The following is a 22,763-nucleotide window of genomic DNA, read 5'->3' as shown; positions in this document are numbered from 1 at the left end:
AAAACTTGGAAATGATAGAAATATTTTCCAACAAACAAATTTTTGTATTTTAACCAATAAAATAGGCTAGCGCCTCTATTGAAGAATTCAATTTATTATTTTTTTTTTGAAAGTTAGAATTGAGTTTATTAAAAAAAAATAAAATCAACAACATTTCTTGGAGGAGGGAATTAATGACGTGGCATCGAAGTAAAAAATTATTATTAATTATTATTTTTTAAGGGGGGGTCCTCTCTTTTTCTGGTAATTTTATTTCCGCCCTTCAAATATTTATCGCTCGCTCCTCTCGTTCTTTCGGCATTTGTAATTGGAACAAACAACAGAGACAGTCAAGCCTGCTTTTCGAAGATCAACTCCATCTCCATCATCCACTTTCAATTAGGTTTGCCCCTCCTTTCTCCTGAGATCTGTTCATTTCTCTCCGTTCTCAATCGATCTCACGCATTCTGCAATCTTCTCCAGCTTCCAATCTGCATCAGCCTCCCCCTTCTTCCAAATGGGTACGGTTTTCTCATCTCTATCTGGTTTTTATTTAATTTGCGTGTGCGATGATCCATCTCTCATTCCCCCAGCTTAATTTCTACGTTTTGTTTGATTTACGTTACTTTGAAGCATCCCCAGTGTAATTAATTTCACTTTTGTAATTAGACTGGCTGCGAGATATAACGTCCGGATATAGTTTGATTTTACCCATTACCCGCGCGTGTTTGCTAATATAAGGATTCGAGCTACCTCGATTTGGGCGTGATTGATTTGCCCCAAATCTGGAATTGATCATGCTATTCGATATGGTTTTGGACCGCCGGAGTATTAGATCGCTGACTAAAATTAACTTTTTCGTCTCTAAGGGTGTAGGGTGATTCTAGAATGAGACGTTTATCATTTTGAATTTTCTTTCTAATCTAAGTTCGTACCCTGGCTAATGGGATTTGGGTTGTATGGATTTCGGGTATATCTGGCTTGTGTGTTATCTTGGTCGAGTCGAGTATAATATATAGATGCGTTCTGACCTGTATGGATATCTTAATTTTTCTGGTTCCTATTTTCTTGTTGTCACGTATAAGAAGCGATCATGGATCAGTTTTGTTCGGCTTCTTCTGGAAATCCGAGTGCATTGTTGTTACCTCATGTCAATGCTAGACAGGGGCATTATTATAGCGGTCTACTTTAAGAGTTCTATTTTTGCCGTCATGCCCAAATTTGGCTTGTGGGTTTTATTTGATCGATTTACCTATCTTTTTGCTGTTTCTACAATTACGAGGTTCTACTAAGCAAAAGTTACTCTCTTCTGGCAGCTAAGAGCGATGAAAGTTCCTCTGTTCAGCTTATAGATGGAGATGGTGGATTCAACGACACTGGAATTGATAACTTTATCAAAGATGTGAAATTGGGGGAATGTGGACTTTCATATGCAGTAGTATCCATCATGGGCCCTCAAAGTAGTGGTAAGTAGTCTGCTTTTAGAAGCTTGTCGTATCATTATCTTTTTGGGGGTGGGTGGGGGTGGGGGTGATAAATTTTAAATCAAGAGAGTTATCTGAATTGATTCTGAATTTATCAGTGAGGTTTTTGTTTAAGAATTTGGTGTTCTACTTCTGTATTTAACTGGTAATTTTAATTTGTCATAGTTATTCATTTACATTTGGATATTTTAACTAAAAGTATTGTATTGGACAGATACATTATTAATTTCCATCACGTTCTACATTTGGATATTTCCGTAGTGGTTTATGGTCTTCTCTTGAGAATTTCGTATTTTTTTGGATAATCTGATTAGGGAAGAGTACATTGCTAAACAACTTGTTTGGAACCAACTTTAGAGAGATGGATGCTTTTAAAGGGAGGTAAGTTATTGTTGCCTCCTTATGTTCTTGTTTTTTTAGATAAGAAACAACCCTTCTGTATTTAGTTTATTTGGGCTTGACAACGGAAAAGTGCGAACTGATATGTCCTTTTCTAGGTCTCAAACAACTAAAGGTATATGGTTGGCTAGATGTGCTGGAATTGAGCCTTGTACACTAGTAATGGATTTGGAGGGAACTGATGGAAGAGAGCGAGGAGAGGTGCATTTCTGTGCCTCTTTTTCGGTTACTAATGTGTTTCATTTGCTTGTTTCTTCTTTCATTCTTCTTCTTCTTCTTCCCCTTTTTATTTATTTTTATTTTTAATTTTTTTAATGACCATGGCTGTGTTTGTTCATATTTTGAGTTCACTATTATCACATGTCTCTTATTTTAGAGAACAAAGATCCTTTGTTATTTAAAATAATATCATTATTCCCTGTCAAAGTTTGATAAACTCATCAAAGATTTAGGGACTTTTACGGGGAGGGCCTCTCCAACTTATTGAAGACTTCATCACCAACTAGAAAACCTTCTGAATTTTGAAAAGCTCCGGGTCATAATCTTGCAATCTATGTTCAATCATCTGCTAGACAGCACTTAATTCCTGGGTACCTAGCTGAGTGTATCTGGAATCAAAAGGGTCCTAGACTCATGGGATTCTTCATTTCCCCTCTTTTTAAGGCAGAGCCCATACCCTAGCCTAGACCATGCCAAAAGAAAGAATCCTGACGTTTGTCTTTCTCCTTGTCGGCATGTACTTTGTATGAATAACTATGATAACCAAGGACATGCTTTTCTTACTAGTTGGTTCTACTTGAAAGCTTACTTTATTTCTCTTCAATTTGACTTGAATTGGTGTATTCCTTGCATAATTTGTGATTTCCTTCAAGCCCTTTAAGCTTTGGCTTTTGAAAATTTAAAGTTCTCTAGATGGGCTTATTTGACTAAAATTTTCCAATTATTCTGCCTTTTCTTTTCAAGCCAGTTTATAAGCTCTTGCATTAAGAGGATTAATAGTCCCTGCCCACCTTTCCCCCCTCTCTCATCTTTTTTTGCTCTTTCTCATCATATTGATCAATGAATGAAGTTTTTTAATTAAAAAGAATCAAGTTGCATGTGAAAATTGATTGATTTTTATTTGGATTTAGATTTTCTCGATTGTTAAGTATTTTCTTCATTTGTATCATAACTACGTAGATGTAATCTTTGATTGTTTCTTATGCGGTTTTTTCATGTTCTTTTTTAGGATGACACTGCATTTGAGAAGCAGAGTGCCCTCTTTGCACTTGCTGTTTCGGATATAGTGCTAATAAACATGTGAGGTCTTTTTTAAAGTTTTGTTGTTCTGGTATTTGTTTGACCTTATAACATGTGTTGCTGCATGCCTTTTCTTTTAAAGTTACTCGTTTCCACATTATCTAGTTTTAAAAGTTGTTATAATTTGATTTAGGTGGTGTCATGATATTGGCCGTGAGCAGGCGGCAAATAAACCTCTCCTCAAAACTGTATTTCAGGTATTGTCTTGAATCTGGTTGAACTTGGGACATGGTGTATCTCCTATAATAATTATTTTGAAAATTTTCATTTTAATGGTATGCAGGTCATGATGAGATTGTTCAGTCCGCGTAAAACAACGCTAATGTTTGTCATACGTGATAAAACAAGGGTCTGTTTATATTTTCTGGGTTCATATTTTCACTCATTTGTTGATGATCCTCTGGTTTCAAGATCTTAATTTTTCTTACATTCTTTGTTGGTTGTTGTTCATTTTTTCCTATATATAGACACCACTGGAAAATTTAGAGCCTGTTCTTAGGGAGGACGTGCAGAAGGTAAATTATTGGTGCTTTCTTCTTAATCGTTGAATTATGATGCCCAGAAAGTATTACTCATATTTTCTTCATTTTCATTTCTCCACCTTTATTTTGACTGCAGATATGGGACTCTGTTCCTAAGCCACAAGCCCACAAGGAAACCCCATTAAGCGAATTTTTTAATGTGAGTCCTCAATTTTTGTCAAATGGATTTTCATAGGAGGAAGTTGAATTTTGTGAAGATTTATGTTGATTTCTTTTGAATTACCAGGTTGAAGTTGTTGCTTTATCTAGTTTTGAAGAAAAGGAAGAGCAATTCAGGGAGCAGGTATATGGATTTCGTGCAACTCTCTATTGACTATTCATATGAAAATTAATCTGTTTCATTCCGCCCCTTCAACCAAATAACAGTAAAAGAGACTTGAAATATTAACTATAAACACTTCCTGGAGAATTTCTGGAGCTTTGAGCATTCCATTTTATGGTGGCTGGATAGATCGATTTATTATATTTATTTTAGCTTTTCTTGATATTGTTCACTTGTTCCTGGAGAATTGCTGGAGCTTTGAGCGTTTCATTTTATGGTGGCTGGATAGGTTTGATTTTATTTTAGCTTTTCTCGTTCACTTGTTCTTGATATTGTATGTTCACATGTTATGGTTATTCAAAGGAATTATAGCTACGAATCCCAACATTTTATCCTTTCTTTATATACTTCTGAAAGTAGTATTGAATTTTTTTTGTCTTCTACTTCAATATAGGATCATTATGTGGCCTTCATAGTGTTAGTTACCGCTTGAATTCTCTCATATCCAATTGGAGAAGTCTTTTGTAACTTCACTGAATGGGGCTTGTTTTGTTTTGTTTTTTTGTTTTTTTTAAATTTCATTAATGAAATTTGTTTCCTATCAAAAAAACAAAAAAACAAAAAAACAAAAAAGATGTGGCCTTCAGAGCATAGTATTTTCCTAGTGAAATGTTCTTAACATATTTTATGAATTATTATGTTGGGATTCAGGTTGCAAATTTGAGACAGAGATTCTTCCATTCTATTGCCCCAGGAGGGCTTGCTGGAGATCGCAGGGGAGTTGTTCCTGCTTCAGGTTTCTCTTTTAGTGCTCAGCAAATCTGGAAAGTTATCAAGGAAAACAAGGATCTTGACCTTCCAGCCCATAAGGTACAACAGTGACTGAATACATACACGGAATTATATACCTAAATGTTCAACTTTGATCCATGGCATGTCTGCAGGTTATGGTGGCTACTGTTCGTTGCGAAGAAATTGCTAACGAGAAGTTTGCCTGGTTTGCATCAAATGAGGTTTTATATACAGACGTTTGACTATTTTTGTTCTCTTTCAAATATACTCTGCAGTCAAAACTTACCATAAAATTTATTTATTTACTCCAATCAGGACTGGTCTACTTTGGAAGAAGAAGTACAATCCGGCCCAGTTCAAGGTTTTGGAAAGAAGCTAAGTTCGATAATTAATACTTGTCTATCAGAGTAAGTAGTCCTTATATGTAACAACTGTCTTGATAGCTATCCAGGGTGCATTTGAGTGAACACTAGTAACCTTATATATTTATTTTCTGTTCACGTTACCCTTGAAAGATTTTAGTAAAGGTTGGCAAGGTCATGTAACAGAAGGTTTCCATGGAACTTGTGCGTTCATTTTTTATCCTCATCAAGTATTTTTCCTTGTCCAGTTCATAAGATAATTGTTCATCTGATGGAGTATGATTAAGATACTGCCCCATGAATGATTGTTAGTTCCTTAATGGTAGTTTTGTAAAGAATGATTTCATTACGGGCTTAGAGGTGAACATATTTATCTCTTGGAAATTGTAGCTCGTGTATATTATTAATGATGTGAAATACTTCTGGTTTATGAAGTATCAACAACATGTCTTGACGATGAAAATAAAAATTTTCCTTTCTTTTTCTTCCCTTCCCCATTTATTGATTTTATTGAATATTAGTTAATATGTATCTTAATTGCTAATAGTTGTTGCATTAATGTCAAACTATAGCAACATTGATCATAGTCTAAGTTAAAAAATGTGAAGGATCTTTTTGCTTCTTTTGCAACTTAGGAGAGATGCTGATGTGTTCTATAACTGACGTAGTAAATTTATTACCTATTGAACATTGCTATCTTAGTTTAGTCATCATTGATATTTTTGTACTTTGATGGTTTAGGTATGATGCAGAAGCCACATTTTTTGACGAAGGTGTGAGATCTGCAAAGCGAGCACAACTTGAAGAAAAATTGTTGCAAGTAATAAATCTCCGAAGTATTTTTGTTTGAAAGTGACTGTATAATTTACAAGAAATTAAAAGATTGATAGAATCTATTTCATAATTACTCCTACAAATGGTTTTTACGGATGCATTATGTGGAAGTAACCTCCCAAAGGTTTCTCCAAGAGGATCTTTCTTCTATTTCCTAATTAAAAGATGGGTCTCACATTAGATTTCATATTTCTCTTTGGCCTCAGTAGTTAAGGACTTTTGCAACTATCCGTCGGGACTTATTTTATTAGATTAGAGCTCCTTTTGGTTTAGTTTGAGCTTTTGTTAGAGCTGTCTTTTTGTATGCCCCTTTGTTTTCTTTATTTTTATCTCAATCAAAACTTGGCACCTTGAAAAAAGAAAGAAAAAGATCTTCCTGTCGCATTGAACTTGAATACTTTATTTTTCTTGGAAGTGTAATTACTATTAACAATAAATTTCCTTTGGATATATTGTTTTGATAATCTATTGTGACAAGTTTTTCCTCATCAACTAGCTTGTTCAATCAGCCTTCCACTTGCTGTTGGGACACATAAGGTCTGGGATATTTGATAAGTTCAAAGAGGCATTTGACAAAGCTTTGAATGAAGGGGAAGCATTTTCTTCGGCTTCCAGTAATTGTGCTCGAACCTATATGGACACTTTTGATGTTGAATGTGCTGGTAGGTTGAATGAAAAAGACTTTATGCTTCTAGTTTGGTTGTTTCCCTCTGGCCTTTCATGTGTGAAGGACAGTTAAATAGGCGCCTGCCAATTTCATATGGTGTAAAACGTTTTTAGTTTATTGGAATATTCCCATTTTTTCTCACGGATCAGAGTGCGTCTTGTTTGTTATTTTGTAATCCATGCTGGCTTGTGATCACTGCAGGTGCTGTCATTGAGCAAGCAAACTGGGACACTTCTAGAATAAGGGATAAACTTCAACGTGATATTGATGCACACATTGCTTGTATTCGTGCTGATAAATTATCCGAACTTTCTGCAAAGTTTGAGGTAAGTTCATGTTTTATGGCTCCAATCTTGGACTTCTAACTTAGGTCATTTTTTAAGGCTTTCTTCAAGTGCTAAATTTTCTCGAAGAATTCCTCGTGTAGATTTTCTGGAATTTCTATTGTATTTGGATGGATATCATACAATTGCCTTATGATCATTACTGACAATGATAACAACGATTGCAGAAAAAACTGAAGGAAGCATTGTCGGGACCTGTAGAAGCTTTGCTAGATGGAGCTAATAATGAGACATGGCCAGCCATAAGAAAACTTCTTCAACGGGAGACTGAGTCTGCCATCTCTGGACTGTCTAAAGGACTGGTGGGCTATGATATGGATGAAGAAACCAAGGACAAAATGCTTACCAGTCTTAAAGAGTATGCAAGAGGTGTAGTTGATGCAAAAACAAGGGAAGAAGCTGGAAGGGTCCTGATTCGTATGAAGGATAGGTATCAACTGTCCTAGGAGACATCTTTTTGCACCTGCTTTCTTTAGGTGGCATGCATTGTTGATGATATTATTTGATATTGCAAACAGGTTTTCTACGTTGTTTAGCCATGATGCGGATTCAATGCCACGTGTTTGGACTGGGAAGGAAGATATCCGGGCAATCACCAAAACTGCTCGTTCTGCTGTATAACACTACACATTATTAGTCTTTGTTTTCCTATTTTATGCCATTTATACATTTTTATCTATGCTTTGTATTTCAATTAGATATTTAATTTATGTACTTGTATGTTATAGTCCCTGAAGCTGCTCTCTGTTATGGCTGCTCTACGTTTGGATGATGACGATTCCGGTGAGATAGACAAAACTCTATTAAGTTCCTTGCTGAATATCCCGAACAGTAGCAATACAAAAGATAGGAGCATTGTGGCAGCTGACCCTCTCGCCTCGAGCTCATGGGAAAATGTTAGTATTTTATAATCCTGGTTTTCCGGCTTTGGTTCCATCTCTTTAAATTATAGTTGCATAGAGTATGAAAACAAATATGATTCTCCGGCTCTTTCGGAGGCAGTAGAATTACCAAAGAAGTATCTATCTTTGGCAAGTTCTCTACCAGCACTCATTGTCTTGGTCTGGAGTGATCGGCTGAACATTGTTTCTCCTTCTCATGTACAGACAAGCCTTTCTATTGTCCCCATATGCTTGTATTTTACATCTCTTGCCTGTTACAGGTTCCACCATCACAGACATTGATTAGTCCTGTTCAGTGCAAATCTATATGGAGGCAATTCAAGATGGAGACAGAATACAGTGTCTCTCAGGCCATTGCTGCACAGGTATGAAATAAAACTTCTTAACCGATTAACTTGAAAAATGATTTTAAAAAAAATGAGATATTTTATGTTCTTTTTTCTTGGGATTATTTGATGAAGTTAAAATTTTAAGCCATATCTGCTTTATCTCTTTTTACTAGTTAGTAGCTACATTATTTTTTCCCCTAAAAAGAGCAAATTGTTGTGATTTCTCTTTACAATGAACACCCGTTTTCTTTTTTGCTATTAGATTGTTTGGGTATTGAGGCAAAGGTATGGAATTTTTGTTCCCAATCCAATCGTGATTATTTTAATTAAAGATAGATTGGATCTTAGTACTAAATTTGTATCTGAATAAGATTCTTTATCTGGAGTCTTACGTGGTGGTGGCTTTATGACAATGAGGATGTTGCCATTGTCCTCAAGTTGCAAATTTGAAAATTGTCAAAGATAGGCTTAAAAGTCTTTTTGGATGGTCAGGCGGGTTCCTTGAGCCCCCACCCCTTGTGGCCATTTGCGTTTAATTTATTCAAATGGTTGTGTTGATCAAATGTGGGTTTGGATGTAGATCTTGCTGCAACTATTGGGAAGACAAGTCACATATTTATTGATTTGCAGTTACAAGATTTTAGAGGGATTTCCAGAATGAATTCTATGACAATTTTGGGGTTTGACTTGTAATATATACCATACATTATAAAAATCTATTTTGAATCCAGAGTTTGATGATTCATGGCCTCATTGGGATAGCATAACCCTAATCAACAGCCTGTTCATTTTTTCTTTCAAGGAAATCTAGTTAGCACTTCACTATTTCACACTTGATACTAAGTTCAGTTTTTGGGTCCTTTCTATGTTGTATATGGAATATAGTAGATAGTATTAGTTGATCAATATTTAAAATGCACATATATTGCATCTTTTCCATTTGTTTGGCGATATATTTTGTTCCTATGTATCTCAAGCATTATCATACTTGCAGGAAGCTAGCAAGCGTAGTAATAACTGGTTGCCCCCCCCATGGGCAATTGTTGCTATGCTGATTCTAGGATTTAATGAGTTCATGACGCTTCTAAGGTATGTGTTGATATTTTCTGCATTATAAAATTCTAGATCTTACCCTGGTTTCTAAGTTCTCGTTTGCCCCCTTTGGACAGAAATCCTTTATATTTGGGCGTCATATTTGTTCTCTATCTACTCGCCAAAGCCCTGTGGGTGCAGCTAGATATTTCCGGGCAATTTAGCAATGGTATTGTAAGTATCAAGTCTTATTTTTGTTGTGTTGGGGCGTGTTATCAGCATTCTTGGTGCCTTTACTAACTGCTTAGAATTATTTGTGGTACTGCCTTCAAAAGCATTTACTGACTCCCTTGGCCTGGTTTCATGAATTTTGTTCTCTTTATATATCATTCTTATCTTTTCTGATGAAGATATATGAACTTCTCATTGATATAATGCAAAGAAACAACAAATATTTAAAAGGAAATAAACTCTCAAAAGGGTGAATAAGTTTATTTTAATGCCACTGTATAAATAATGATCCAGATGAACAGAAAAATAAATAGCCCCCAATATTTCCATATGAAGTCCATTTATGAAAGGAATCTGATGTTTTATTTTATGTACTTCCAGCTCCCAGGGCTGCTTTCATTGTCTTCCACATTTGTACCCACTATCATGAATCTTCTTAAGAAATTAGCAGAAGAAGGACAACAGAGGCCTGCAACTGCTGATCCTCAGAACAACCCTGCTTTAGCATCAAAAGGCTTCCAGAACAGCTCTAGCAACGACTTGACATCTACCCTCGTCAGGAGTGACTTCGACAGAGACCGGTGCCGGGCACTCCAGTCGCTCAAAGGAAGAGTAGGTTGAAGGGAGCTGGTTATAGATTAGTTTCTCCTTTTTGAAGATATTTGGTTTCTTCCATATGACTGCGGGTCGTCCTCGTCAAATATATGATTCATGTATGTTATACTATTGGAAGAATGTAAGAAGCAAAGGCTGAAGTTTCAGGCTTTAATTTTTGTGCTGAGGAGCCTCAAGCAGGGGCCTGGGGTCCCAAATATCAGTATAGGTGTTCCCATTCTGTGACCCCTTTTGGGTTTGAATAGACTAAGAATGCTTTTCCTTTTCCTATATTAATGTCTGATTATCTGCTCTTTTGCATCTGATTTTGTCTTTATGAGAGTTGTAACATTGACAGTGAGTATATTTTTATCTTTAATTTATTTATAGCTTGAAGTTTTTTCATCTCTATTTTTTCTGTTGCTGGATGATGATTTTACTATTTTATAGGGTTATTGAGCAAATCAAAAGTTCAAATAAGAGTGTCAAAGCAATGAAAATTTGTGTAAATTGAGATGAGTTTGGACGTAGTAGACAGTTTTTAAGATTTTGTTCGATATGTGAATTAATTTCAGGTAGGATGTACTAATTAGAATTTGAAGACTTTAAAAGGATGAAGCTCTCACTCTTATGTCAATAAATTGAAGTTTTAAGTTTTTCTTTCTTTACTTGATTCAACCATAATTTATTATTAAAAGTAAAAAAAAACAAACCAATTGTTCAGAGTTATGAATTTATTCAACCTACATAACCCTATAATAAATCTAATCATGAAATATTTTGGGTTGGGTTAATTTGGATAATTCGAGTCACTTATTCAAAGTATTGTGTTATTGGGTAAAATTGAGATGCAACGCGTCCAAAGTCCATTCAACATGAGTTGGGTCAAAGAAGAACCATTAGAGACCAAGCACGCTTCAATATTCCGTACCAAGGATAGTTAGTGGCCAGGGGCAGATTTTTTAAGCCTCTATCTCCTCCTTGTGTCTGCCTCACACATGTTAAAGCCTCTATCTCCGTATATAAGGAAAAGAGTAACTGTAATCCAGGTAAGTCGTCTTCCCCTACACAACTCATTGTGAGAATTCAGTGCTTACTCTCGAGATTATTGTCCTCTCTACTTTACTTGCTCTATACTCTGTGCTCTCAACCTAAATTCTAATTTAAGCATTGGAGTACATTCGACAAAGCACCACACCGGTACTAGATTTTTTAGTGCAGGTAACCAAGGCCTTGGAGACATGGAATTCGTGGCAGCTACATGGGGCTGACATGACACTTGTCTAGAAATCGACATCAACATATTGTATAACAAAAAAAGTAAATGATATTATCTCAAACATTTATTTATATGTTGTCTAACATTAAATCAAGATTTTTTATTTGATGTTTATTTAAACGGTGAAAAAGTACCCTCCAAAACTTTAAAAAGTTGTTTTTTAAGAGTTGTTACAGAATAAATAATTCATAAACAATTATTGAATAAAAAAAATATATATATATATAATTTTTATGGTGAGTAAAATAAATAGTTTTAAAATAAATAATAAGTCCGGGTTGATTTAGTTCAACCCCGACGTATTTTAAGTGACTCTTGAATCAACCCAATTCATAGAACTTTCATTTATTGGAACCCAACCCAACCTAAACAAATTTATAATCCAACTCAAACTACCAAATGGGTTGAGCGGATCATCAGATTTTTTTAACACCCTTAGGTAAAAGTGTTCAAAAAACTCAATGATTTGAAAGACATAATCAACCCAAATAATTAAAAATTTGTCTAAGTACACTTACACGACTAGTTTTGCAGAACAACCGTCTAACTCTACTACATTTGCCAAAAAAAAAAATCATAGGATATTAAATTCTAAGATAGTCACAGTAATTTAAACCGATTCCCTCTAAATTCTTCAAAAAAAAAAAAAATCTATGAATTTGATTGGTTCAATAATTCGCCTAAAACAAATTTGGGTTCAACCTAACTAATTCGAATTTGTTATTAATTTGAAAATGTTTTACTTACCATAATATTATATATAGATGAATAGATCTACTGATTTTAATTTTATTTCATTCAATATATATATATATACTTTTTTAGATTATTTGTTCTCCAACAAGTTAAAAGAAAAAAAAACTTTTCACTACATAAATAAATATTGACTCACACTATTCAATGTTAAAAAATAAGAAAATAAATATTGAGATATTAGTATTTACTTTTATTATTATTTTTTTTTGGTCATGCAAGCAATATTTGAGTTCATTATTTAAGTTGTCTAAGTTGAATAAATAAAACAATTGAATTTGGTCTAAAAAATAATTCAATCCAACTCAACTCATCTCATGACCACCTCTATATATGGGAGTATAGATTTGTATCTTCGATCTTTTGATTGATTTTAGTTGAGCTACACATATATTTTTTTTTCCCTAGATTTTTTAGACAATTATGATAAAAGGGTGTGATTTTAAAATTTTGTAAATTAGAGAAGACGTAGAGAATCATATGAAAATTGTGATTCTCTTTACTGCTATGCTGTCAAATGAAACAAGATAGAAATTGTTAAAAATAAAAAGTCCTATATAGAAATCAAAATGTAAAACGAAATTTTTTTTAATACAACACGTGGAGGTGAGTATTCGAACTCACGATCTTCTACGAAGAGATAAATATTTTAACCATGGTAATAGATATTCATTATATACAAATTATTTTCAAACACTTTAAAGATTGACAAGTCAGCATATACAGAGCAAATTACTTTCAAACACGTAATGTTCCCACTGCCATCCATTTCCTGTGGAGGAGTTTAAATACACAGCTGAGCTTTGTGAGCTCAATTTCATGGCCACCATTAAAGATTTCAAAACTACTTTAATAAGAGAGAGAGAGAGAGAGGCCTTCTCTCTCCACTCCACTTGTTCAAGTTTTTAGAAACACCCAAATCCAAATGGGATGTTCTAGAATTTGGCTAATTGAATGCTTCTTTAATTGGGAAGCTCCTAGAAAAGTGAGATTCTAACTTTTCCTCGTGAAAAAAGGAATACCCTGAGCAAAGTCCAAACCTTTCTGAGCTATTTGCTTCTATTAAAAAGGAAAAAGTTCTTTAGTTTTGTGAATGAGGAACTTTGTTTAGAGATAAACCAACACAACTTTGTAAGATAGGTTGGAAATGTGGAAAAAGACATGGTAGAAAAGCATGGTTTCTTGAGTTACAAATTTGCTTCTTCAAACAGTTATATATATATATATATATATATATATATATCTAGGTCAACATGAGAACATCTCGACTATTCTCATGGGACAAGTGTTAAACACTACTCTATTTGGTTGCCAAGGAAATTTATAGTTTGAACCTATTTTTCAAGCCTTATACTCATTGGACTACTAGGCCAACCTATAAGGCAGTCACTTGAGAGTGCAAAAGCATAGGTTCACATCATTAGTTACATCGAGTACTAAACACAGTAATAAAAATTGGCTTTATGGGAAAGGATTTATCTAATGCAGAAAGCAAATAATCAAAGAGAGGGAAAAAAAAGTTTGGTGCTGAATTTAATGTCCTAAACCAAAATAACCTAGCCATAATTTAAGGCATTAAATATGGGTTCGATGTACTTTTATCTTCAACAAGCGGCCCGGCGTTCAATGCGGGTCGAAGCATATGGTTGCCTGGTTGGTTAAATGCTGTTAATGAGAATAGTGAAATGCTGTGGAATCCTTGTGCCCACAGCTATCCAAGTGTTTGACAGTGAATATCACAACCAATAAAAGCTCTTACTACTCCTTTTGTACTAACTACTGAAGTCTTCTGTAGTATGATTTTATAATAATTCGTCACCCATCACCTGTCCTAGGGTTTGTTACCAAATAATAACCAAGAGTTACCTATAATATCGATAGGATCCTCTTCCTCGTAACACTTCTATGGACTACGTACTATAAAAAGAGAAAATTTCTAGTATTATAGTAGTATGAAAATTTTTCATACTACTATTCATCGTTTACCACATAGTGTAAGAATGACATGGAGTATATCAAATAAAATAATATGTCCGATTGTGAATTGAATAAGTAGGTACTATCGTAGTACTAGAAAATTTTCAAAGCACTGGATTTTCTTTCTCTGGTCATCTACTTAGAAGAATGAAATACATCTACAAATTATGAACAAACCACAACAGAATATTGTTATCTGATATTTTATATTGTTAGAGTACCATTTTTTTTTTATTACTGGAAGTTGATGCTTTGTCCCTCTATACCATTTTTTTTATAACTGGAAGTTGATGCTTTATCCCTCTATACCTAGGGACACCCGCTCACGCCCTAAGGTTCGGACCTAAAAGACATTAAGGGTTTTGGTATTAAACTCACCAGAAGGTTTGAATTCTTGAGACATTTAAGTCAATATGACCAATGCTGGATTACCTCTTGGGACAAGTGCTATTGTTTCCCTGTCTGTTAGTTCTCACTTTCTAATAACTCAAAGTTTTAGGGCAAATGCCCTCATCCCACTTCAATTTGAGGCATCTGTCACCAAAACCATGCCCTCCATTTACATAAATGCTTCCTTGATGATCATTAAATGATGCTGAAGAAATAGTTGTATATCGATTTGATTTGTTGCTTGACTAAATTGAAACCATACAATATGGTCACAAAATAGCTAGATTTTCTTTGGTTTAGGTTTCCAAAGAGGATGTATTTATTTTAAGAAAGGGGAAATCATTGCAATGACTTTATTGAGTTGACATTCGCCATCAATTAGGTGTAAGATATTTAATGGGATCGATTCATCCACTTTCTGTAGTACTTACTTACACCTTGATTCATGCTATAATTTTTACTTTGTAAATAGTTCTTCTAATACTCCACTTCGTTCTTAAATAATACTAACATGATTGACATTGAATAAGAGTAGTATCCACAGTCTGGTAGAACTGAAAATTGTCTCATTTCATTGTACAAGAATAAGATTAAGCAGGCAGAGTGTGAATCATCATTGCCAATGAATTTACAGCTGACCTGGTGGCTTAGAATGAGACAGACTAGGTCTGTTTGTCAACGTAAATGCAGCTCACAAGTAGATGAAAATGGGCATTGGGGAATTTTTTTTTTTTAATCTTTAATGTGCTTTCAGGAAATAATTTCTAGATTCCATAATAATACTTTCAAAAAGAACAACTAGAGTATTTTCGTTCAATGTGTGTGGGAATTTCATGGAATTGAATTCAAACCAACATCTTTTTGGATTTTCTAAATGAAAAACAGATTGTATAAGATACCGAACCCCAGATGACAACTTTGTGTGATTTGGTCAAAAGTTTGCAAGCAGAGCTTCTTCTCCTACCCAATGGAAACATGAATCACAAGGCATTCAAGGTACAGGTAGTTCAAATCATAAGACAACAGGGGACATTTCTGTTGGATGGTCGATCGTTAAAGCATTTAGAATTAAAACTGTTCATTACAATGACTTGTGAATGGTCCTTTTCTGCCTGCTGGTTTCTTTCTATCAGACAATATCAGACAATTTCAAGGTACCCGGCAAATACACATCAACAGGAATACAGGAATTATATTATCGACTCTCCAAACAATACTATAAGAATCATTACTGAACATCCCTTTTATAATTATAACATATTGGAGAATCTCACTGCTATTACTAAAACAAGCATGATTGACGTCCCATTGAAGGAAAGAGTATGAGCTCGATGTGCCCGAACCCTGAACCATCTTGAATCCAAATTGTGGAAGTTTAGACACCCAAGAAAGATCTCAAGAAAAAGAACCTAAATTGATGGAGAAAGCATAAACATTTGACCATTTACTCCTACATTGGCAGCTTTCTACAAAGGGTTGGGTGTTTCATGTAGCACATTCAAAGCATCCTTGTGCCTTCTTCCTAAGAATATAGAAGATTGGTTATATGAAGCTCTTTCACGTTTGGTGGTTCAAACGAAGTGAAAGTTCTTCGAAACTGCAGCATTTAAGTTTTGAAGAGATTTTTAGAGACAAATAGAATCATTTGAAGCTTTTGTGATTATGTACAGTCTATGGCCTCATGTTGGAGTGTCCTTCCGAAACCTTGTCTATATTGCACTATTGTGTTTCCCACCAACATAAATTGAAAGGTGTTCATGAATCAGTAGTCCTGGGCAGGTTTCCCTCCACCCCAACCTCTAAGTTGTAGTCCTTTGTGTTATTGTTCATTGAAAAAAAAAAGTGCACCAAATATTTCTTCAGTTAAGAGCTGTTCGGATCCCTTCATAGTGCAGGGGGAAATGTGTAAGCTCAAATTGGAAAGCTTGAACTAGAATGTTTATATTTGGAATGCAGTGAAATCGATTTCAAGTGTTTTGCTATTCTTCTCGTTTGCTTTACATTTATCATTGTAGAAGAAAATCATGTGAAAAAGTAGTATGTGATGTCATGTGTTGCGACATTCTCATTAATTTCCACACCGTCCTGAAAAAAAAAAGCAAGAGAAGTCTAAAATTTACAACTCTACCAAAACTTTCATGAGAGGAAGAGATGGGTTCTTTGGGAAATGCGAAGAGTAAAAAGAGAATTCAACTAACAACCTAATCTTACACGATTGAATAAAGCTGATCCATCTGCACCCCTCAGTCAAGTAATTTACTCATCAAATTTATTTCCTCAACTAATTCAACTTTCAATATCTATCATCCAAGTAAAGCATTTAGCTTGGGGCAAAAAAAAAAAAAAAAAAAAGAAAAGGTTGGTCCAATGCCTCTCTTTCCCAAACAAATGTTTGGAAGAAGCTGTGCTTCACTTTTCAGGGGCAAATCAGTCAAAACGTCTACATTTATGTGTGTAGCAGCAATAATACAAGTATTCCAAATCAAAGGATTGAAGGTTAGAACTTTCGGACTTCTACAAAAATTCCAGTTAAAATTTGACAACTCTTCATTTAAATTAAAAAAAAAAAACATATTATCTCCTACCTATCAAAGTATTGCTCGTTTGACTTTCAGTAATTTACTGAAAGTATTTGTTACAAAAATCTTCCATAATAAATAAACAAAATTAAGCATAAATGAAAGATAACTTTCCGGTGTCATCCTCCCCAATAATTTCACCCAACTTATCTCCTAGAAACTTCATTCCCTCATAGCCTCTATCCTCCCTTTCAATGAGTTCATAAATACAATTGATGTATGCACTAAACAGCCTCTTTGGTTGGGTAGTCATGTGGAAATTGATGGACTGTATCTTTTCTTCCTTTTTCTTTTCAAAAAATCTTTCATAAGAATAGTATGTCAATCAATAGTCAGTTTTGTTCTTCCAATTTCAAAATTTTGGCTGAGTGCAATACGACTCACTCAAATTGTTTCCTTCTAATGAGATGAGAATGGAAAAAACTAAAGAAAAACGAGGCATTATTTGATAACCATTAAAATTTAGTTTACAAATACTCTCACCTATGCATTTCTTTTCCATTTATTCTATCTACTTTTTTTTAAACGTTTTCAAAATCTAAAGTCAATTTTTGAAAATAAAAAGTTGTTTTTAAAAGTTAAAATGTGTTTTTTTAAAGGTGAAAAACACTACGAGACAAACAAGTAGAATTTTTAACAAAAAAACCAAAAACGAAATTGTTACCAAAACGGACCGGAGTGATTTCGTCTTATTCAATCTCTTGATATTATTGTCGAAAGGCTCTTCTTTCTTTAAACAAATTCAATAACAAAAGCAGTTAGTTTCCATAAACTGATATTAACCAACACTTCACTCTTTAAAATCCAATCTCTTCTCTTCAACTTAGCCTTTTCTGCCTCAAACCTTGTTCCCCACGGCTATAACTCTGAAGATTATAGAATGTTAAAGTATCTTTCCCTTTTCACCCTTCAGTTTCTTCCAAATTACTTAAACTAGATCATATCAACTGGTAGCTACCAAACCAACACAATAAATATACGTACCCATACAGTTATATGAAAGACTGGTGAGTGAGCTGGCCTTGTGTTTATGAACGGCCCCGATGAGATCACAGAAGACTTCATCCAACGGTCCACAAGCGGTCATCCAAAACTCCAACTGTGACATTTAATTCAACATTAAATAAGCATACACAGCAGCTGTACAGCAAATCTCTAATTACCTCTTTCATTTTTTTTTTCCATGATCCCCAGATAGATGTATTTTTTTCTCTTGGTGTTTAATTTCAATATATAATGTTTTATTGGGGTTCGTTTTCAGTGTATAAATCTGTGACCCACACACAAATCAAGGCCAACCAGAAGAGGCCACATACAGGTTTGGAAGAAGCAGCTTCCTTTGGTACTGTGACTGCATACTTTTTTTCCTTTTCTGCAACTGATGATCAATGGCGTTGGTTGGGACAGTGAAGCTTTTTCTCTTCCTTGTTCTCTTCTGCCTCTCTTCTTGCCAAGGTCGGTTCCTCTGATACCTTCCATTGTAGTGCAGCTCTGTTTTCGAATCACTGTGTTTTTATCATGCCCTAAAACGTCCAAAAGAAAAAACGCATAGATTTGAGGCTTTTCCTCTTCAGCAAAATAAGCGATTCTATGCAATTTTAGTAAGAAAAAGAAAACGGTGGAAAGTGCAGGTAGGGAAAATTGGGTGAAATCGCGATACCCGTTCATCAAGCGCGCAAGCTCGTTCTCGCGCAGCGGCCATGAGAGAGATAGAGCGAGAGAGAAAGGCTTCGATTACATAATCGTGGGCGGCGGCACCGCCGGATGTCCATTGGCGGCGACGCTGTCGCAGAAGTTCAGGGTTCTGGTGCTGGAAAGAGGCGGCGTTCCTTTCACGAATGCGAACGTGTCTTTGCTTCGGAACTTTCACATCGGCCTCGCCGATACTTCTCCGAGCTCGGCTTCGCAGGCCTTCGTCTCGACGGACGGAGTTATCAATGCGAGGGCCAGGGTCTTGGGTGGTGGTTCCGCCATTAATGCTGGCTTCTATACCAGAGCAAGTTCCAGGTAGTTCTATTTATTTCCCACCCGTTATAATTCTACGATTTCAAAAAAAAAATCTCTTTTTTTATTTTCTTTTGCAAAGGAAAAATTTTCTCTCTCACTTCTGTATTTTGTTCCCGATGTCTTAATTATATAATTTTATTAGAAATAATTGTGGAGACTAATAAGATGTGGTTTGATATCCATTTGGTTTTACTTTTTTGCTTTTAAAAATTTTGCTTCTTTTTATATAGAATTTTTAAAAATGTATTGAAATTCTTAACCAAATTTTAAATAAAAAACAAAATTTTAAAAATTAATATTTTTTATTTTTAAAATTTAACTTAATTTTTGAAAAAATGTTTATATAAATTATTTAAGGAATTGGTAAAAGTAATATTTTGAATTGGTAAAAGTAATATTTTTAAGCTTAATTTTTAAAATGAAACAATTAAAAACGAAATAGTTATCTAACTAGGTCTAAATTATTTAAAATAATTTGTCTTTTTTTGTTCTAATCTATACTTTTTTTTACTATTTTAATCTATAATTAGTATTAATATAATTATTTTTTTTCTTATTATAAGATTTTTAATCCAATAAGGTGAGGATTGGAATCTCCGACCTTAATAAATATATATGTCATAATTAGTTAAACTAGGTTCGAGTGAATGATTATGAGACGATCGTCAAACACGAAAACACCGAAAATAATAGAGCAAATTTATCCACTACGAATGATAATTGATTAGTATAAGATTAGTTGGTAGCAACAATTCATCACCGGGCCTATATTAGAAAAGACAGTTCATGATATAGAGTCTATTCAAATAATTCACTGCTAAATATGAAAATTTTGAAAATCGCCTAGAAAACGACTTTTATACAATACTTTTTTAGTTGTTTTTATTCTCAAATTTATTTGTAATTATTATATTAAGTAGTGGTAAAAATAAATGTTGCTCTGCATTGGATTGTTGAAATTTAAGAACAAAATTCACTTGTCCCAATTTCCCCCTGTCAAATTCATGTTAGTTCGAGCGAGCATAGTTCGAAATTGAAATTTTAAATTCTCATATCTTGAATTTATTTTGTTAATAAAAACAGAAAATGGTAATTTGTTTTTTTTTAATTTTAGTATATAATATACATATAATTGATTTAGTGGAGATGTATACATGTATATAAATGTATCTACGTGACCCACGTAAAATAATTATTTTATTTTCAAATTTGTATTACTAAATTATTATTTTATTAAGTTCAATTTCAAGCACACGTCGTTGATCAATATTCATGTAGTCATTTAAACATGTAGATATACAAATTAAAAGAAATTAATTTTATTGATAGACCAGTTAAATTTCTTGAATTGTCAAATATAGTTTCAATATAATGATCATTTTTGTAACAATTTTTTATTTTGATTCTGTTTAATGAACAACCTAATTAGAAATTAAAATTAAAGACGAAATTGTAACTAACAGTGCAGATTTATTTTCTCAAAAAAAAAAAAAATTGCAGATTTATAAAGAAAGTGGGGTGGGACGCGAAGCTGGTGAACGAATCATACTCATGGGTGGAGAGGCAAATTGTTCACCGGCCGGAGCTCGCCGGCTGGCAGAAGGCTTTCACCGACAGTCTCTTAGACGTCGGAATCTCGCCCTTCAATGGCTTCACCTACGATCATCTCTACGGCACCAAAGTCGGAGGCACTATTTTCGACAGGTTCGGTCGCCGTCACACCACCGCCGAGCTCTTAGCTTCAGGGAATCCCGATAACCTTTCCGTTCTCGTTCACGCCACGGTTCAGAGACTCATTTTTCACTCCGCTCATGGTTCGTTTCCTTTGCTTCTTCTCTTTTGTTTTTGTTTTTCGCCATTCCGATTCGTTCCCTGAATTTAAAATGTGGGGTTCTTGGGTTAGGGTTTTCTCTGTTCGTCTCTTAGCCTAATCGGTTATCGATTTGCCCACTGCAGGTATGAAACCGAAGGCGATTGGAGTTGTTTTCAAGGATGAAACTGGCAATCAGAACGAAGTCTTTCTCTCGAGTAAGCGGCAGAGTGAAGTTATTTTATCCAGTGGAGCAATTGCGACTCCGCAAATGCTGCTGCTCAGTGGAATTGGGCCGAGGGCTGATCTTGAGAAGTGGAACATCTCTGTGGTGCTTGACAATGAGTTTGTTGGGAAAGGCATGGCTGATAACCCCTTGAACTCCATTTTTGTTCCTAGCAACAGACCAGTTGAGCAGTCCCTTATTCAAGCAGTTGGAATCACCAAGCTTGGTGTTTATATTGAATCTAGCAGTGGATTTGGGCAGTCCGAGGAAAGTATTCACTGTCACCATGGTTTGATGTCAGCTGAGGTAAATTTAACACCTCCCCTTTTTTTTTACCAATCTTAAATCTGATTTTATGATGTTGGTTCTTTAGATAAGAACTTATGAGTTAAACTGTCTCCGCAAATGAGTGAATTAGATTGCAAGTATGTATGTAGAAAATGTTGATTCCGTGCGATGCTTAATTTTGTGGGTTTAACCAGATTGGGCAGCTATCCACCATTCCTCCAAAGCAAAGAACGCCAGAAGCCATTCAAGCTTACATAAAAAACAAACAAGACTTACCCCGTGAGGCATTTAAAGGAGGTTTTGTTCTAGAAAAAATAGCAAATCCCATCTCCAAAGGACAATTAAGCTTGATCAACACTAATGTTGACGACAATCCTGCCGTGACCTTCAACTACTTTGGTCATCCTAATGATCTTCACCGTTGCGTTGAAGGGGTTCGTATGGTTACAAAGATTGTACATTCTAAATACTTCACAAACTACACACAGTGCAATGAGGAAACATTGGACAAGCTGCTTAATATTAGTGTCAAAGCCAACATCAACCTCATACCTAAGCATACCAATGATACCAAGTCCTTGGAGCAGTTCTGCAGAGACACTGTGATCACAATCTGGCACTACCATGGAGGGTGCCTAGTGGGCAAGGTCGTGAACCATGACCGGAAGGTTCTCGGTGTAACTAGGCTGCGCATTGTCGATGGTTCAACATTCAGCGAGTCTCCTGGCACCAATCCTCAAGCTACTGTTATGATGATGGGAAGGTATAATTATAAATCTCTGCTTGTAGATCCTTACTCTCTTCTAAAGAAGGAACTAGAAAGATGAATAAAAGCAACTATTTACAAATGGATACCTTTTTTGTGTATGCAGGTATATGGGTCAGAAAATCTTGATGGATAGATTGGGAAGGAAAGCTGGAATATAGGGAGCAGAAATACTGCAAAGAATTACAAGCAGTGTTAGTTATCAGTGGAAGTGTGATCTGGTGTACTTGATTCTTGAAGAACAGGTGGACATACAGGATCTCTTGCTTGGCATGGAAATTACAAATTTTTTTAATATGAAAAGTATTCTTTAGCTTTAGTATCTTTCAGCCAATTTGTTTTGTATTCTTTTGATAGTTGATGAATTTTCCTTCTTTCAAAGCAGTTGAAGAAAAGGAGAGAGAGAAGAAGAAAGAGCCTGGTCTCAACTAGACTTGTTCTTTATATTGGAGCTAGATTTTAGTGATTGTGCATCTGCAGTTATGTATGAACAACTTGTGATCTTGTGATCTTGAAGGAGGATAGTGTGAATAATTTTATGTGGAACATCTAACTTCTTTGCTTTATTCAATTAATTCTTCATCCATTTTTTTTAATTTAATTATAGTGTTAATTTGTCTACTCTCAGGCCTTGTC

At 34.8% G+C, this 22,763-nt stretch overlaps 2 protein-coding genes and 1 long non-coding RNA gene across 4 annotated transcripts; 2 read left to right on the top strand and 1 right to left on the bottom strand.

Moving 5' to 3' along the window:
- Nucleotides 1–249: 249 nt before the first annotated feature.
- LOC111015819 (protein ROOT HAIR DEFECTIVE 3 homolog 1) lies at nt 250–10,457 on the top strand. Its single transcript, XM_022290990.2, is given in 25 exon segments — nt 250–382; nt 463–500; nt 1,296–1,445; nt 1,778–1,844; nt 1,961–2,063; nt 3,091–3,161; nt 3,295–3,358; nt 3,445–3,510; nt 3,629–3,676; nt 3,780–3,842; nt 3,930–3,986; nt 4,677–4,835; nt 4,910–4,978; nt 5,073–5,164; nt 5,861–5,939; nt 6,450–6,615; nt 6,822–6,946; nt 7,132–7,394; nt 7,483–7,579; nt 7,693–7,860; nt 8,127–8,231; nt 9,190–9,284; nt 9,365–9,461; nt 9,840–10,009; nt 10,011–10,457. Coding segments are annotated over 24 exon segments (2,442 nt in total). The 5' UTR covers nt 250–382; nt 463–496; the 3' UTR covers nt 10,075–10,457.
- A 4,687-nt stretch (nt 10,458–15,144) lies between these two features.
- On the bottom strand, nt 15,145–18,831 carry LOC111021538 (uncharacterized). The gene is made up of 3 exons (XR_002602846.2): nt 18,691–18,831; nt 18,347–18,553; nt 15,145–18,129 (listed from the first exon to the last, which is right to left on the bottom strand). It is a non-coding gene; the product is annotated as an uncharacterized LOC111021538 (long non-coding RNA).
- Nucleotides 18,344–22,748, top strand: LOC111021526 (protein HOTHEAD). Of its 2 annotated transcripts, XR_002602845.2 has the most exons (7): nt 18,344–18,485; nt 18,662–19,037; nt 20,538–20,851; nt 20,994–21,379; nt 21,556–22,124; nt 22,234–22,372; nt 22,513–22,748. XR_002602845.2 is itself a non-coding variant. In XM_022298527.2 (6 exons), exons 1-6 carry the CDS (start codon nt 18,419–18,421, stop codon nt 22,286–22,288), a joined length of 1,767 nt encoding a protein of 588 aa, XP_022154219.1. In that variant the 5' UTR covers nt 18,344–18,418; the 3' UTR covers nt 22,289–22,748. The 2 variants fall into 2 exon arrangements, 1 of the variants encoding a protein (XP_022154219.1); XM_022298527.2 differs by having other exon boundaries at nt 22,234–22,748.
- The last annotated feature ends 15 nt before the right edge of the window (nt 22,749–22,763 follow it).

The sequence above is a fragment of the Momordica charantia genome (assembly GCF_013281855.1).
Source record: "Momordica charantia cultivar OHB3-1 chromosome 9 unlocalized genomic scaffold, Mcharantia_2.0 BLBB01000009.1, whole genome shotgun sequence".
NCBI lineage: Eukaryota > Viridiplantae > Streptophyta > Magnoliopsida > Cucurbitales > Cucurbitaceae > Momordica > Momordica charantia.
This window is presented reverse-complemented; position numbering and strand designations above follow the sequence as displayed.